The following is an 18,029-nucleotide window of genomic DNA, read 5'->3' as shown; positions in this document are numbered from 1 at the left end:
AAGTGACGTTTAATTGTCTTAATGAAAAGCGTTACGATCTTAGGAGGACAGTTTGGTCTTTGGAAAAGACATTTGGCACTAATCCAGTTTTACTTAATATAGGCTAAATAGTTAAAAGATAAATTCTTAAAAGATTTTCCTAGCTGTTATTGGTTTAGGGAAATATTATGTGTGGGAAATCATGTTTTTTACTGAATACTTTGTGAGGGCAGTGTCTGTGGTACATCTGTGGCAGAAAAATATGAATTTGTATCCCTTTTACCTCACCAGTAGGTAGACAGAAATTTAGGGAGAAATTCCCATAAATATTATTTCATCAAAATAAATGACTTAAATTTAGACTTGTCAGGTTTTTTTTTTTTTTTTTTTTGGTGGTACGTGGGCCTCCACTGTTGTGGCCTCTCCTGTTGTGGAGCACAGGCTCCGGACGCGCAGGCTCAGCGGCCATGGCTCACGGGCCCAGCTGCTCCGCGGCACGTGGGATCTTCCCGGACCGGGGCACAAAACCCGTGTCCCCTGCATCGGCAGGCGGACTCTCAACCACTGTGCCACCAGGGAAGCCCTAGGATTTTTTTTTTTTCTTAAACTTGAGTTTTAAAATCACTCTGAAGAGTGTATGTATCTTGTTAAAGCCATACTTAGGGAATAAGATTAGTTGTTGAAAACTATTTGAGGTAATATATTATTTAATCTTACACATTTTAATAAAAGTTTTATGGCTAGATCAGAGCACTCTCTCACTGATAAGCTTAGTACTAAAAAGTCTATGCTTACCTAGAAGAAGCTGGCTAAATGCCATGAGTATTTAGGAATTACGCCTTCTTACCATAAGTTAAGAATTGCTAACTGCTGTTGAAACTTAGCATGTGCTGCACACTGTCTTAAGCACTTGACAAGCATCAAGTATTATCGCTCATTATATAGAAGAGGAAACAGAGACAGAATTCTCACAGCTCTAAGTGGTGGAGCTATGCATTTTCCTTGATTCCAGAGACACTTAATTATAAAATTCAAGGGATGTTTGCTGATGAGGGTGTAAAACCTTGCTAGTATACTGTCAGTCATGCTTTAAGCAATGGGATCAACAAGAGAGTTTGAGCCAATAATTTAACTTGCAACAATAGTACCTCCTACTAGTATCAAAACGTTAAATTTTCCTTTGGCCTAATTTTAGATTGAGAAAGCACTTAGTAATTGTAAAAGCAGAAAACTCGCTCCTGTATAAATAAGTCAGAAGGAGAAAATGTGTACTGTGTTATCAAGAATTGTTTTCCATGATGCCCTTTTAAAGATTCATGTGCAAGTAACAATGCAGGTGACCTTGTAAACACCTGTTAATTATAAGGGTAGACTGTAACAAGCACTATAATCCTAGCTCCAGGAGGTTAGGGGCTGTGTTTGTCATGTTCATTACTGTCTCCCCACTGCCAGCACAGTGCTTTGACCATAATAAATGCTAAACATTAAAAAACAAAAAAAAGAATGAATACTATTAGTAATCACTGAGAACGTTATCATGTGTTTAGTAGTATCCTGTGTGATTTTGTACTTGTCTTTCAAATGTTTTTGCCAGATTGCAAGTGAAATTATTTATTGTAAAGCTTTTCACGTATCAATAGTATTACAGACCAGTTTTAGGATATATAATTAGTTGGAAAAGACCATGGACAAGATGAAATTTGAATTGTACTTTGGAGTAGGCAGAAAAAGAAGGCCAACATTATTATCAGAAAAGATAGTAAAGGTATATTTGAAGGGTAAACTTCATAGAAACAAGAAGCTTGTGTTTGTGGGATAGAAGTAATGTTGATTAAATAGAGCAGGATGAGTTTATGGAGAGTTGACTGCCAGGCTGAAGAAATCAGACTTTGAGGCTAGTGGTCTTTCTCCTAGAATTAGCATTCTGGACTTAATTCTGGCAACTTACTATTAAAAGAATTTTAGAGTAATCAAAATTCTCTCATGACGTTCAAATTATAGTAGAGCATATGTAGCAAGATATTTATTCTAGGAGGCCTAGATCCAGTCAGAATAGAAACCCAGAAAACACCTCTAAACTTGTCTGATCAAGGGTTTGTATTGTAAGATTTTTATTAAATCACAGTACATCCTGATAAATGACCTACTGTTTTATACTGACTTGTACAAAATGTTTTAAGTGGCTACTAAACATTGTAAGTTTTGGCTTACAGATCATATTAAACTTTTTATTGAATTCTTTCCTACGTATGTTCTTTTGAGCTCTTAATAGGCACCTGGTCTTTTGAAACATTGAAAATTAAGATGTTGAAAACATTGAATATTTTGGAAGAGTTGACGTGCTGTATTTGTCCTTTTCTGTTTTCCTTTTATTTATTTATTTGTTTGTTTGTTTTTGGCTGCGTTGGGTCTTTGTTGCTATGCGCGGGCTTTCTCTAGTTGCTGCAAGCGGGGGCTACTCTTCGTTGTGGTGTGCGGGCTCTAGGTGCACGGGCTTCTGTAGTTGTGTCTCTCTGTCTCTAGAGCGTAGGCTCAGTAGTCGTGGCGCGTGGGCTTAGTTGCTCCGCGGCATGTGGGATCTTCCTGTACCAGGGCTCAAACCCGTGTCCCCTGCATTGGCAGGCGGATTCTTAACCACTGCACCACCAGGGAAGTCCCTGTTTTCCTTTTTATCTCAACCACATTAGGAGAGTTTATGATTTAGTAAAGTGAAGGTTAGCATTTTTTCTTCACAAAAATCATCATTTTATTTTCTCTGAGAAAAGTTTGGTATTCGTTAAATGATGGTGGTTTAACGTTAATTTCTTTTCTTTGGGCACGCTCTGTCCTTTCAAAGTATAGGGTTCCCTGTTTTTTGTTTTTGTTTTTTAAACTCAGTCTCTAATTCTTTAATAGAATGCCTCTATACCTTTCTCAGTTAAGATACCTGAAATCTATTTCAGTGATGGAATTCTTTAGTGGTGATACATGCTATAAAAGGAGATTCTGGAAAGGCAGTCCTTTGGTTGTGAGACTATCTACTTAATCTTAAATTGTTCCTGATTTCACAAAGACAAATTATTACTATGAGTAGATCGCCTCAATAGAGGTTTCTTCTGGCTTCTCCTGAAATATGAAGGTTATGAAAGTTTAACTTGAGCCTGTGTAACTATGAAAGGGAACTTGTTAAATGTATCCCTGTTTATGTCATATCTACTTATGTTGGTAAAGTGAAACTGAGGAGTCTTTTTTTGATAAAATATTTTAATTAGAAATAGACTGATTCTGTAAACAGGTAAGGGAATCATATAGATAAAATATTAATCTAATAAACTCATGAGAGTAGAGTTACTAACACAGTATTGTAGATGAAGGAGTAGTTACAGTTAGTGAACATAATTCACATCTAAATGACTCAGGTTCATGATTTTATATACATTGATTATATTGGGTTATAAATGAAAATCATAAAGGATATTGGATGCTGCTAAGACCAGGATATACCTTGGAATTTGCTTTCTTAGAAAATCCCCTGATTTTGTTTTGGCTTTTGATGATCTGAAAATTTGCTGGCCCTATGTCATGGCTGTCTTTCTATAAAAGTACTAGATCAAAGGCCAGAATAGCCATATTCCAGTTTTTTGTCCCCACTGAGAAAATCCTTCTGCATGAGTGTCCTTTGATTATTTTTTAGGACCATTCCAAACAACTACCATTTCTCTATAATGTAACATGTCTATCTCTTTAATAGCCTTTTAAAATCTCACTTGTATTGCATTTGTTACTGAAGCATTAAGGTGACAAATTCTCCCACCATGACTCATTTTCAAGGGTCATCTGGAAAGGACTTACACTAAACTGGCCTAAGTGTTTGATTTTTTAACAGTATCTAATGTCAAGTTCTTTTAACATTACAGTGATTGCAAGTGAGTGCTGGCTTCCTCTACCTTGCTTTGTCTTTCTTCTTAATCTCAAGTTATTCAGAGTGGGCCCATGATTAGACTTGAGTTCTGAGGTAGATGTGTGAGTGATGGTTGCCTGGAAGGCTCTGCTGTGCACATGGTTCCTAGAAGTCATGTTTTTGGTTAACTAATAGCCAGAGAATTCCTGCGGCTTCCTGCGGCGGCTTGCGGGATCTTAGTTCCCCAGCCAGGGAACGAACCCTTGCCTCCTGCAGTGGAAGTGCAGAGTCTTAACCACTGGGCCGCCAGGGAGTTCCCAGGCCAGGACTTTTGAGTCAAAGCCTTAGCACTGGTTTTATCGATTACTTTTCCTTTGGAGTGTCATATGGAAATTTATTTCCCATTTCTGAGCAGAGTTTGCTTTTAGCAGTGTTTTATTGCTTCATGTCACCCTCTGCTCGTTCTCCTCATTTGGGTGGAGTAAAAGAATAAGAGTAATGGCTTTTCATTCATTATCATCATCAAAAATGAAAGGTAGAAGAAAGTAAGCAGACTGTAGTTTAATGAGTTTTTTATTGTTATGTAAGTCATAATGGATTTCTGCTCAGATATAAACTAAATAATTTTCATACTTAAATTGTAATTTCTAATTGAACATAGCATTCAAATGTGTTTGATACACTGTTCTCATCTAATGAATTATATAAAGCACATTAGTTTATCTCATTGCCTAACTGTACTTCCTCATAGAAGTGAATCCATTTATTCTTAAATGCTTGTTATACAGATTCATTTGTAAGCCCTTCTGTCATTTCCTCATTCGTTGCACACATATACATGCACACACATTTCTACACTGTCCTGTTAAGATTTGTGAGAATGCCATCATGTTTGATCCTCCTACCCCTTATGTCCCAATTACTGGCTCATAATTTCTGTTCTTGCATTTCTGTTTGCCCTGCTCAGCTAGACTTTTAGGTGAATGTTTTCCTGTTTTTCTGGCCTGTTTCTTTTCTGCCCTTAACTCACTGGCAACTTCTTTGCTGATTTCCTTTCTCCTCCCTCCCAACAGAAATTTCCATGCAGTATCGGCATGATGGAGCTTGTCCAACAACTAGTAAGTTGTATAACTGGGTTGGTAACCCAGACTTATTGACTCCTACTCTAGTGCTTTTTCTAGTATATTATGCCACTTCTGAACCTTTAAATTTTAATTTTCTCAAATGCAGTTGGTTCTTAATTGAATAGATTTCTTTCTCCTACAAAGGTAGCTTAACTTGCTGCTTTGTCCTGTGTTCAGGATCCATATTAGAGTCAAATTGTGACCAAATTTTGTTGATTGCTGACCTTTTAATATGGTGCTTCCATTGTAGAATTGTGACTTCTGTTCCCCAATGAAGTAATATTTCCAGTTTTTTGTCTTTCACTAATCTTAATGTTAATATTTGTATATTGGCATTAGATATCTTTTTTGCTTAGGCCTCTGCATATCTTGAGCCTATTATACTAAAGTCTAGGAATTGAGAATGTTTGATCAGGTTAGATGATAAAATGAGGTTTTTCGTTACAATAAATACTATTAAGTGTGACCAAAGGTGGATTTACCTGTATAGAATTGCATCTTATAGATACTGACTTTCAGCCAGAAAGACATTACATAGTTAGACTACTAAATGTCTTTTTAAAAGTAGCTTTATTTATTACTAAGGAGATTTGTCATCATTATGACAGTATATCTGATATGTTATTTAAATTTAGTAGGTAATATATTGGCAAGTGAAATGCGGTATCTAGAAATTTATACCATGTGAAGACTGAGCCAAGCTTGTAGTTTTAATGATTTAAGCAATGATCCAAGGTAGATTTACTGAGATTTTATTATACTGATGCAGCCTATGCCTATGTATTTCTTTTGTGTGTTTGAGAATGATCTTAACCTGAAGTCCTTTTTTCCTTACTTAAAAGCTTTCTCAGAGTTGCTGAATGCAATACACAATGGTAAGTTTTATTAGAATCTTCTCTGGTGGTTCATTTATTACAAAGGTTACCTTTTGTAGAGAATCCCAATTGAAAGCTTGCATGTTCCATTGATGAAGTGAAACCTAGCTCTGAATCAATTGTTCAGCACCTTAGTGAAAACTTTTTGTGGATTGCCTACAGGAGGATTATAGGTCAACTTAGTTCATCAGTTCGGCTTCTATTGTCTCTTTGTAAGGCAAAATGGTGGTAGTGTTGTTCTACCTTTATGAAAGTCATTTTTCTATTTTTGCAGATAGTTTTTTCTAGTTCTTATGAGCTCTGGCTTGCCAGTGCAGTTGGTGATTGGTACCTACATCAGGAATTTGCTGCTTCTTCCACAACTGGGAATGTGAATTTTATTTTTAGGATTAAAATAATAATAATAGTTTTATTATTCTATCTCTATCTCTCTATTCCATTTAGTGAATAAACATAAGATAACCTTTTACATTATGTCTAATTTGAGGCCAGGTTTTTACAGGGACTTGCATCTTTTGCAGGATTGGGTTCTGAAATCAGAATATAAGGCAAATGCTACCATTTTTTTTAACTTTTAAGATATAATGGAGTTTATTTTTGCAAAAGTGGTAGGGAGTTTCTTCAGTTCCAAGAACCTTCCTTAATTATTTGCTGTTTAAAGAAAATTCTTGAATCTAGTATCATCTTTGTTGATTATCTTTTTTAGTCATTAGCTGACATACCTCTTATTTGTTCAAGACTGTTTAAATGATTCCAAGCAGTTTTCCCAACACGTTTTCATTAACTTTCTGAAATCTTGCATATTTTGCTAATGTAATTTAATTTGCAGTCGTTTTGCATTGCATTTGGATTAAATTGTCAGGTGTTTACAAATCTGTAGCCAGCAAGAGACTAATGGCACGATGAACAGGCATAGGCACTGTGTTGATTTGAGGGCTAGTGTGGTTGGGATGGGAAACCCATAATGAGCATTTTATTAATGGGTACATTTTAAAAATAACTCTTGCTTCCCTGTGTAACCTGGAACTGCAGACTCTTAGAGTAAGTATTCCAGATAAAAAGGAACTCTTGAATATTGGGTATCTAGAGGAAAAGGGATTAGAAGCATTCTTAAGAATAAACCAAATATGTTACCATTCTTTGATAGGAAAGTATAAAACATCATTTTCAGTTTGCATAGGTAAATTTAGACTTGCTCTTTAATTTTGGAATATTAGAATTTGGAGGCATGCTGAAAGTTTGAAAAGAGTATATTTGGGGTAAAAAAGGAAGTAGATACTGTTGGGAGCCACCTAAATCCTTTGTCGTTATTAACTACATAGTACTGGGTTGTATTAATTTAACAGGCAAATTGTCATGTTTCTTTGTATTGGTGAATGAAGTTAATGTCACGGGATTAATATAATGAACACAGGTTTTCTTTAAAATCTTGGGTTATTTTGTAACTGGAAATTTGACCCCCATCACCCATTCCATCCCATCCATTGATGGACATTTAGGTTGTTTCCGTGTCTTGGCTATTGTAAATAGTGCTGTAGCGAACATGGGGGTACATATATCTTTTTGAATTAGTGCTTTTGTCTTCTTCAAATAAATACCCAGAAGTGGATCCATATGGTAGGACATTTTTGTTTTTTAAAGGAACCTCCAAACAGTTTCCCAATAGTGGCTGCACCAATTTACATTCTCACCAACAAGGGTTTCCTTTTCTCCACATTCTCACCGATACTTATTTCTTGTGTTTTTGATAATAGCCATTCTAACAGATGTGAGGCGATATCTCGTGACTCTCATTTGCATTTCCCTGATGATTAGCGATGTTAAGCATCTTTTCATATGTCTGTTGGCCATCTGTGTGTCTTCTTTTAAAAAATGTCTCTTCAGATCCTCTGCTCAGTTTTTAATCGAATTTTGTTTCCCTCTTGAATTATAGGAGTTCTTTATATATTTTGGATATCAACCCCTTATCAGATACAATTGACCCTTCAACAGTTGAAACAACTAGGGGTTGGGGTGCTGACCCCTGAGCAGTTGAAAATCAAGTACTGCTATCTCTGCCTCAGAAACAAAGGAAATGACAAATGACTCACCCAAAGCAGGAAGCAGAAACAGTTTAGATAGAATCAAAACTTAAACCCTGGTTCATTTGATTCCACGTATTATGATTTAGAAGCGAACACAAACTTTCCCCCACACTTAAAGATTTGTAAAATGAAAATACAGGTACTATGTTTTTTTTTTTTTTTTTTTTTTTTTTTTGCGGTATGTGGGCCTCTCACTGCTGTGGGCTATCCCGTTGCGGAGCACAGGCTCCGGACACGCAGGCTCAGCGGCCATGGCTCACGGGCCCAGCCGCTCCACGGCATGTGGGATCCTCCTGGACTGGGGCGCGAACCCGTGTCCCCTGCATCGGTAGGCAGACTCTCAACCACTGCGCCACCAGGGAAGCTCCAAGTACTATGTTTATTGAAAAAAAAACATTAAGTGTACTTGCGCAGTTCAAACCCATATTCAAGGGTCAGCTGTGTATGATTTGCAGATATTTTCTCCCTTTTGGTAGGTTGCCTTTTCATTTTGTTGATGGTTTCCTTGGCTTTGTGGTAGCTTTTTACCAGTTGTTTATTTTTGATGTATTACCACTTGTTTATTTTTGTTTTTGGTATCAAGTCCAAAAAATCATCACCAAGAGCAATGTCAAGGAGCTGACTGCCTATTCTTATAGGAGTTTTATGGTTTCAGGTCTTACATTCAAGTCTTTAATCCATTTTGTCTCTTTTGCCACAGATTGACCGTATATGCTTGGGTGTATTTCTGGGCTCCCTATTCTGTTCCGTTGATCTATGTGTCTGCTTTTATGCCAGTACCATACTGTTTTGACTACTGTAGCTTTGTAATATAGTTGAAATCAGGGAGCATGATGCCTCCAGGTTTGTTGTTCTTTCTCACAATTGCTTTGTCTATTTGGGGCCTTTTGTGGTTCCATACAAATTTTGGGATTGTTTTTTCTATTTCTCGGAAAAGTGCCATTGGAATCTTCATATGGATTTCACTGAATCTATGGCTTCCTTTGGGTAGTGTGGACATTTTAACAATATTAATTCTTCCAACCCGTGACTACAGAATTATCTTTCCATTGTTTGTGCCTTCAATTTCTTTCATTAATGTCATTTAGTTTTCAGTGTAGAGATCTTTCATCTCCTTGGTTAAATTAATTCCTATGTATTATTCTTTATGATGCAGTTGTTAGTGGGATTGTTTTATTAATTTCTCTTTCTGATAGTTTGTTATTAGTGTATAGAAATGCAACTGATTTTGTATATTGATTTTATATTCTGCAACTTTACTGAATTTGTTTATTTGTTTAACATTTTCTTTTGTGGAGTCTGTAGGGTTTTCTATATATAGTATCATGTCATCTGCAAATAGTGACGGTTTTACGTCTTCGCTTCCAATTCGATGTCTTTTATTTTGTTTTCTCGCCTAATTGCTCTGGACTTATATTTTTAATTATGAAGACAAGTGTAGAATTGGCACCTAGTGAAGTAATATTTAGCCTGTGGAGGATTGAAGGAGAGTTGCTTGGACTTAGTTGGAAAAATCCATATGTTTGTGTTTTCTCCTTTTTCAAATGTATTCCATTTTTTTGGTTTTAATTGTGGTAAAATACACATAATATAAAATTTGTCATTTTAACCATTTTTAAGTGTACAGTTAAGTAGTGTTTAATATATTCACATTGTTGTACACCCAATCTCCAGAATTTTTTAATTTTACAAAAACTGAAACTATAGTCATTAAACAACAGCTCCCCATTTCCCCCTCCCCCCAGCCCCTGACAACCAGCATTTTACTTTGTTTGTATGAATTCAACTACTCTAGATACCTCATGTGAGTTAGAATCATGTAGTATTTGTCTTTTTGTGACTGACTTACTTCACTTAGCATAATGTCCTCAAGGTGCATCCATGTTATAGCATGTGTCAGAATTTCCTTCCTTTTTAAGGCTGAATAATATTAATACTGCATTGTATTATGTACCACATCTTACCATTTATCTGTTAAGGGACACTTGGGTTGCATTCACCTTTTGGCTGTTGTAAATAAGCTGCTTTGAACATGGATGTTCAGATATCTTTTCGAATCTCCATTTTACCCAGAAGTACAATTGCTGGATCATATGGTAGTTACATTTAAAATTTTTTTTAATTGAGGTATAGTTGATTTACAATATTAGTTTCAGGTGTACAACATAGTGATTCAGAATGTTTATAGATTATACTCCATTTAAAGTTATTATACATTATTGGCTATTATACATCCCTGTGCTGTACAGTAGATCTTTGTAGCATATTTATTTTATACAGTTATATATATATATATATATATATATATATATATTTTTTTTTTTTTTTTTTTTTTTTGTGGTACGCGGGCCTCTCACTGTTGTGGCCTCTCCCGTTGCGGAGCACAGGCTACGGATGCGCAGGCTCAGCGGCCGTGGCTCACAGGCCCAGCCGCTCCGTGGCATGTGGGATCTTTCCGGCCAGGGCACAAACCTGTGTCCCCTGCATCGGCAGGCAGACTCTCAACCACTGTGCCACCAGGGAAGCCCAATATACACTTATATTTTTAATTTTCAAAATCTGTTTCCATGTGACTGCACCATTTTAAAAATTCCTACCAACAGTGTACAAGGATTCCAATTTTTCAATATCCTTGCCAACACTTAATTTTTTTTGCTTTTTTTTTGTTTTTGATAGTAACCATCCTAATGGGTGTGAGGTGTCAAATGTTAGCTTAAAATTTTTTTTCTTCTTCATTATATTGAGTATCAAGCAATAAAAACCATGAGACTTGTCTCTGGGGGGAGGAAAGAAAAAGAAGAATTTACATTCCATTTTATTCTTCCGTATTTGTTTTTTATGGTTGCTCTAACAACTTATCACAAACTTAAAGCAATACAAATTTACTACAGTTCTGTAGAAGTCTGACGTAGACCTCACTGGGTTAAAATTAAGGTGTTGGCAGGCTTTGAACCTTTTCAGAATCTCTAGAGGAGGATCTCTTTCCTTATATTTTCCAGTTTTGGGAGGCTGCCTGCTCTCCTTGCCTTGTGGCCCCATCCTCCATCTTCAGAGCCATCAATTATGGGGAAGTCCCTCTAATGCTTCAGTCCGTCTGGTTCTCAGATACACTTTATGAGAACTCTTATGATTAGGTTGGGCCCACTCAGACAATTCAGGATAAGCTCTGCATCTCTGGGTCCTTAACTTAGATAAATTTGTGTAGTCCCTTTTGCTATTTAAGGTAACGTATTCACGGGTTCTGGACATTAAGGCATGGACACCTTGGGGACAGGTGGGGGGGCATTATTCCGTATACCGTGTCTGCTCACAATTATTCCAACTGCCATACTTTAAGAAGATGTTATTAAAATCATTTCCAGGGTTAGGATTTATTAGTACATGTATTTTTTGAATAGTTTTGGTTTTAGCACCTTTTTTGTTAGCTTTTTTCCCATAAATTACTAGTGACCAGTTCTGGTTCCCAATTCCCGGAGACAGGTTTTTATCTTACTTGATTTCATTTCAGAGAAATTGTTGGCCATTCTCTTTTTTTTTTTTGTGGTATGCGGGCCTCTCACTGTTGTGGCCTCTCCCTTTGCAGAGCACAGGCTCTGGATGTACAGGCTCAGCGGCCATGGCTCCCGGGCGCAGCCGCGGAGGCATGTGGGATCTTCCCAGACCGGGGCACGAACCCGCGTTCCCTGCATCGGCAGGTGGACTCTCAACCACTGCGCCACCAGGGAAGCCCGGCCATTCTCTTTTGAAGCTTTCTGTATTCCATTATAGCATTCTCCTCTATCTTTTTTATAAATTATAAAATACTTCAAATTTATAGAAAAGTACAGAGATTATGAATTTATTACAAATATAACACCTGTTAATATTTTGCCGTATTTTCATACATCCTTTTTCAGCTTTTATTCTGAAATATTTGATACATTGAAAGCAATATGTATAAGTTATGTGGCCACACTAATAAAATGAGCACTCAGGAATCTACCACCAATTTAAGAAATAGAATGTTACCAACACTGTTGAATATAGTGCATGCTTTTCACCATTGCATTCCCCAAGGTTAATGACTATCCTGAATTTTGTTTATCATTCCTTTACTTTAATTAATTGTTTTGCATGTACGCATAAAATTACACCCCTTATTTCTTTTTCATACTTCTCTCATCCTTTTTCAGAGTAAATAGTCCTTGTTCTACTTCTCCAGTATCTTATCTTTCCCCCCAAAGTTTTTAATGAAGTAAAATTTATGTAATATAAAAGTTACAGTTTTAACCATTTAAAAGTGTATAATTCAAAGGTTTTTGCTATACAGTTGACCCTTGAATAACTCCGGGGTTAGGGGCCCTGACGCTCCTCACATGTAGAAAAATTTGGATAAAATTTATAGTTGGCTCTTTGTATACAGCTTTCGTCCCTATTGTCAGTTTTGCATCCATGGATTCAACCAACCGAGGATCATGTAGTAATGCAGTACTTACTGTTGAAAAAAATTCACATGTAAGTGGACCCATGCAGTTCAAATCCATATTGGTAAATGGTCAACTGTATTCATAATGTGGTGCAACTGTAACCACTATCTAATGCCAGAACATTTTTTTAAAAATTTATTTTATTTTATTCATTTATTTAATTTTTGGCTGCATTGGGTCATCGCTGCTGCACGGGGGTTTTCTGTAGTTGCTGAGAGCGGGGCTACTCTTTGTTGCAGTGTGTGGGCTTCTCTTGTTGTGGAGCACGGGCTCTAGGCGCACGGGCTTCAGTAGTTGTGGCACACGGGCTTCAGTAATTGCGGCTCGCGGGCTCTAGAGCGCAGGCTCAGTAGTTGTGGCACACGGGCTTAGTTGCTCCGTGGTATGTGGGATCTTCCCAGACCAGGGCTCGAACCCGTGTCCCCTGCATTGGCTGGCAGATTCTTAACCAGTGCGCCACCAGGGAAGCCTAATGCTAGAACATTTTTATCAATCCGGAAATAAATCACATACATCCCAATATATTCCCCTCCCCCTCCATACCCTGGCAATCAGTAACATACTTTCTGTCTCTGTGGATTTGCCTTTTGTTGAGTTGACACTACATGTAGAGGGAGTTCGTGTCTGGTTCCTTTTACTTGGCATAATGTTTTCCATATTTAAGCGTAAGTTTTGTCTATGTTGTAGCACATATCAGCACTTCATTCTTTTTTCTATGGCTTGATGATACACATTATATGAATATACACCACATTTGGTTTATCCAGTCATCAGTTGATGGACATTTGGGTTGTTTCCACTTCTTGACTGGTATGAAACTGCTGTGAACTTTCACACAGGTTTTTGTGTGAACATATTTTTTTAATTTGTCTTGTGTATATACTTAGGATAGAATTGCTGGGTCATTATGGTAACTCCTGTTTAACTTTTTGAGGAACTGCCAAACTGTTTCCCACAGCAACTGTACTACTTTACATTTCCATTAGTAGTATATGAGGGTTCTATCAGTAGTATATGAGGGTTCTAACTTCACCACATCCTCACCAAGACTTGTTATTTTCTATTTTTTTCCCCTAGCCATCCAAGTGAGTGTGAAATGGTATCTCATTGTGGTTTCAATTTGCATTTACCTTATGACTAATGAATTAGCATCTTTTCATGTTCTTGTTGGCCATTTGTATATTTTCTTTTGAGAAAAATCTATTTATATCTTCTTGTATCAATTTTTGTAGTTTGGATGTTTCTAAGAATTTGCCCATTTCATCTAGATTTTTAAATTTGTTGGCATACAGTTATTCATAGTATTCTCTTCATAATCCTTTAAAAACTTTTTTGGTAATATGGGTAGTAATATCCCCTTTTATTCCTGATTATAGTATATTTGAGTCCTTTTTCCTTTGTCAGTTAAGCTGAAGTTTAGCAATTTTGTTCTTTTCTTTTAATTGGAGTATAATTGCTTTATATGCCATTTTGTTCTTTTAAACCAACTTGTGATTTCATTCTTTTTTTAAAAATAGTTTTCCTGTTCTTTATTGTATTTCTATTTATTTTTTTCTTCCTTCTGCTTGCTTTGAGTTTTATTTGCTCTTCTTTTTCTGATTCCTTAAGATAGGAGGTTAGATTATTTATTTCAGATCTCTTTTTTGAAAGTAGGTCTTTACAGCAATGTCTTCCTGAGAGTATTGACAGTATCTTTTACGATTTCTTTGTGTACCTCTTGTTTTATTCCCAGTATCCTCTTCTCTACTTATTCACTTCTCATTCTATGCCTATTCTGTTGGAAGCTATCTTATTCATACCTACAGATTGAGCAGTCACCTATATTCGTTAGATTGCCAAATCTCTGCCTCCAGTGTAGAATTTTATCTTGATTTTCAGACTCATTCCCAACAACGTAATAAACTTCAGTTCTTCTTACATTCCCACTCTAAGCCTGCTGCTTCTCTGGTGTTCCTTATCTGTATATGATAGATTAAAAGAATTAAAAGTTCTAAACCAGAGTTATGCTAGGGACTTAAAGAAATGAGAGGGAAGAGTTTAGTTTGTCACCATTTGTTTTTTTAAAGGTTTTTCCTGTTATTCATCACTTTAACTTGTCTTTTCCTTTATGTTTCCACTGCTCCTGCTTTGGCAATTCTCCGTAATTTGTTATATGAACTCTTTCAGCAACCTCTTAACCTTTATTCTGTTATCCAGCTCATTCTCTAGGTGTTACCAGAATCTATTAGGGTCTATGTAAAGATGCAGATCAGGGACTTCCCTGGTGGTCCAGTGGGTAAGACTTCAGGCTCCCAATGCAGGGGGCCCAGGTTCCATCCCTGGTAAGGGAACTAGAGCCCACGTGCATGCCGCAACTAAGAGGTCTGCATGCCACAACTAAAGATACCACATGCCGCAACTAAGACCTGGTGCAGCCAAAATAAATTAATGAATGAATAAATAAATATTAAAAATTTTTAAAAAATAAATAAAGATGCAGATCAGACCATGTCACTGTCTTACTTAAATCCTTTAAGGATTTTCTGGTATTAATGGGATAAATTCATATTGTTTAGCAAGGCATAAGGAGTTTTTCTGGCACTGACCTGCCTCTCCAGTCTCATTTCTTCTCTCCCACTTCTTGCTGCATCAGTATAATCCACTCATAGTTTCCCGATAGACTGTTCTCTGCAAAATCTATGATATAGACTTTGGTTGTGTCTGCTGCTGGTATGGCCTTCCTCCTTTCCTTACTAGTGAAAGTAGAATTTAAAACTAAGCATAGATTTATCTCCTACAGAGTTTTTTCCAAAGTCTTTTGATAGAATTATTAACTAAAAAACAAAGAAAACACTTCTGGGTTCTTGTACATAGTAATCTAATATTTTCTTCATTCTATTTCTACTGCTCCTCCGGACAGTTGTTTTTGTTTCTGTGATCTATATCTTAGTCATATTTGTCGCACATTTGTGAAACTTAAAAAAAAAGAGACAAACCCATAAACTCTTCCTTTAGAAAGTTGAAATTCTGAAAAGTTGAAGACTGGATTACTTTCATTATTTACTCTCTAGTATCTGATATATCTCAAAATGTTTTATTATATAGAACTTTATAAAATTAAAATTTAGTATTTCACTGAGACTTGTTTTGGAAACTATAAGAACCAAGGAAATATTGTATGTTTAATAGTCATAGATGTTGAATTTTAAGCATCTATCTTGACTTGGTGTTTCTCATGGCGGATCTTAGGACTTAATGGTGGCGGTTTTTTTGAATGTGTGTAAAATATTCCATAAACTTTTTTTTACGCATATAAATTTTTCTCTTTATTGTGTGTATTTTTATTTTTTTATTGGAGTATAGTTGCTTTACAATGTTGTGTTTCTGTTGTATAGCAACATGAATCAGCTGTACGTTGAAATTGGTGTTTCTCAATAAGGAAATAAGAATATCATCAATACAAAGCAAAATACTTTCAGGAAAACACTTCACCAGTATATTTGTAAAAAATAGGCCCAGTGGGATGAATTTTATGTGATGAGAGAAATTTAGGAAACTTAAGAGTTGAAAAAATAAAATTATTGTACTAACAGAGGAAAAAGAAAACTGAACAGATAGGAGAAAGATATAATGTAAAAATCTTTTAGTAAATGTTTGAAACTTTTAAGGCAATTTGGAAAGGCAAAATAGTTATTTGACTATTTTAGAAAACAATGTATGGGGGCTGTAAACTTTGAATAGATGTCCATGAAGTGAAGTGCCTTGTATTTCATAACATTTTGCTTTATGGTGGTACCTTGGAACTAGCCAGCTTGAGTAAGAGAATTTAGATTTCACAATATTATTAAACTCTAAGTTTAATTTCTGTTTCATTTGGTACGTGTATTTAAAATTCTTATAATAATGATGAAACAAGTACTACGTATATAGGGATTACAGTTTAGTTTCATAGTCCAGTTAAAAACTAGCACATCATCAGCCTGGTTTTCATCATCCTGTTTCAGGTATGATTTTGCTCTAGTGCTTTCTAGGTGGTTTAATTATTTATTTGTTCATAGTTTTTCTTCCTCACTGGAGTATAAAGCTGTTTAGCATAGGAATTGAGTTTTTTCTTTATTTCATTGGTATTTAGTTCATCATCTAATCGACTCTCCATTAATGTTAAATGAATAAATTGTCGTCAGTTACTACACAGCCCTTGAATAGGTTTTATATATTCTTTGTAATGTGTTTATTTTCTTCAGGAATTAAACTTTGCCTTACACAGTCTTGTTTCTGTCAGAGTAGGAACTTGGTTCTTTGCTGCAGTAAAGGAGTTGCTTCATTTGTTTGTCTTGGCAGTTCTCACTTTTAATATAACTTTGAAATAGAAGATAAAAGTAGCTAGAGAGCTTGGATCTGTTTTCACCACAGTAACATTGCTAATTGATTTCTGTGCCCGTTTCCTACGCTGTTGAATGCCCTTTAATTATGGCGCCCAGAATTTGTCACAGCCACGCTCATCAAACACATCTCACTTGATGGAGGCGGCAAAGTAATGCCAACCAGTTATTCATAGATATCTCCTATAGGATTGAGAGTAATAGGGATGCTAATTGATTTGGGGGGTGAACATTCTCCCTCAAATATGGGATCCTATCCAGGTTTTTTCAGAATAGTTCGTAGGAAACTAGATTTTTATTCTTCATATGTGTCCCCTTTTCATTTCAGGGAAGCATTGAGATGTAGGGATTTAAGAACAAAGATGAGTAGTTCTCAGACAGAACAGTTCTGTAGTACATCTGTGAATCATTTGAGAGTCACTGTGTGGGGGCTTCCCTGGCGGTGCAGTGGTTAGGACTCCAAGCTTCCAGTGCTGGGGACGTGGGTTCCATCCCTAGTTGGGGAACTAGGATCCCACATGCTGCTCGGCGCTGCCAAAAGAAAAAAAAGATTCACTATGGGTAATGAGGCATTACTGATGGCAGAAGCTGTCTCTGTGAACAGTGTGGAGATTGAGAACAGTGGATCTAGATTATTCTAGATCTAATTTCTTTTTAATCACAATAGACTTGTTTTTCCTTCTTACCCAATTAGTTGGTGTGTTATTTTTACACAATAAATTGTTAACATCCCAGGATACAGCAAATGCTGCTGTTTGTTTCAATGTTTGTTCCTGTGTAGGAAGGAATTTGACTGATTACTATATAGCCTTGCTAAGTAGTATAAGACATATACTATAGATAAGACAGTAAGACTTTTTCTATTTCAGAGCATCCAAGCTACTTTGTCTCTTGGATCTCTTTAAGTTCCTGAAAGGTAGCCTTCAGAGACTCTTAAGTGATAAACAGAGAAGGATATTAACATTTGGATGGTGAATCAGCCACTGGGGAGATAAAGTCATTTTCAGTATGCATGTACTTATAAAGTGAAATGAATTTATAAGCATTTCATTGAAACTCCAAGAGAAGAAGACCCTGAAAAGTTCTTATTGAGTGAAGGAATTAGTGTAAATGGAAATGAATTTATAAGAATTACTTATTTTTTTAAAGAACATTGCATTTATTAATTTGAAAAGTCGACCCAAATATTCACTGTCCATTTTTAAATGCCAAGGCTATTACATTTCCACTAAGATATATAAACTTGTTTGAAAAAATTAC

General features: G+C 36.1%; 1 protein-coding gene across 11 annotated transcripts in view; it reads left to right on the top strand.

Moving 5' to 3' along the window:
* The window catches only part of MLLT10 (MLLT10 histone lysine methyltransferase DOT1L cofactor), a 248,761-nt gene that overhangs the window by 171,004 nt on the left and 59,728 nt on the right, over window positions 1-18,029 (top strand). For 9 of the 11 annotated variants that reach the window (XR_004348430.1, XR_004348429.1, XM_032622514.1 and 6 more), the window contains 2 exons: window positions 4,933-4,977; window positions 5,826-5,858. The exons of 1 other annotated variant lie outside the window; for it this stretch is intronic. Coding sequence is in view for 8 of the 10 variants with exons in the window: in XM_032622514.1 (XP_032478405.1) it covers window positions 4,933-4,977; window positions 5,826-5,858 (78 nt within the window). In the remaining 2 variants the exon portion in view is untranslated. The remainder of the gene's footprint in view (window positions 1-4,932; window positions 4,978-5,825; window positions 5,859-18,029) is intronic. One more of the 11 variants, XM_032622511.1, reaches the window with a different exon arrangement.

The sequence above is a fragment of the Phocoena sinus genome, chromosome 2 (assembly GCF_008692025.1).
Source record: "Phocoena sinus isolate mPhoSin1 chromosome 2, mPhoSin1.pri, whole genome shotgun sequence".
Taxonomy (NCBI): domain Eukaryota; kingdom Metazoa; phylum Chordata; class Mammalia; order Artiodactyla; family Phocoenidae; genus Phocoena; species Phocoena sinus.
The sequence above is the reverse complement of the archived record's forward strand: the minus strand, read 5'-3'. Positions and strand labels throughout refer to the sequence as shown.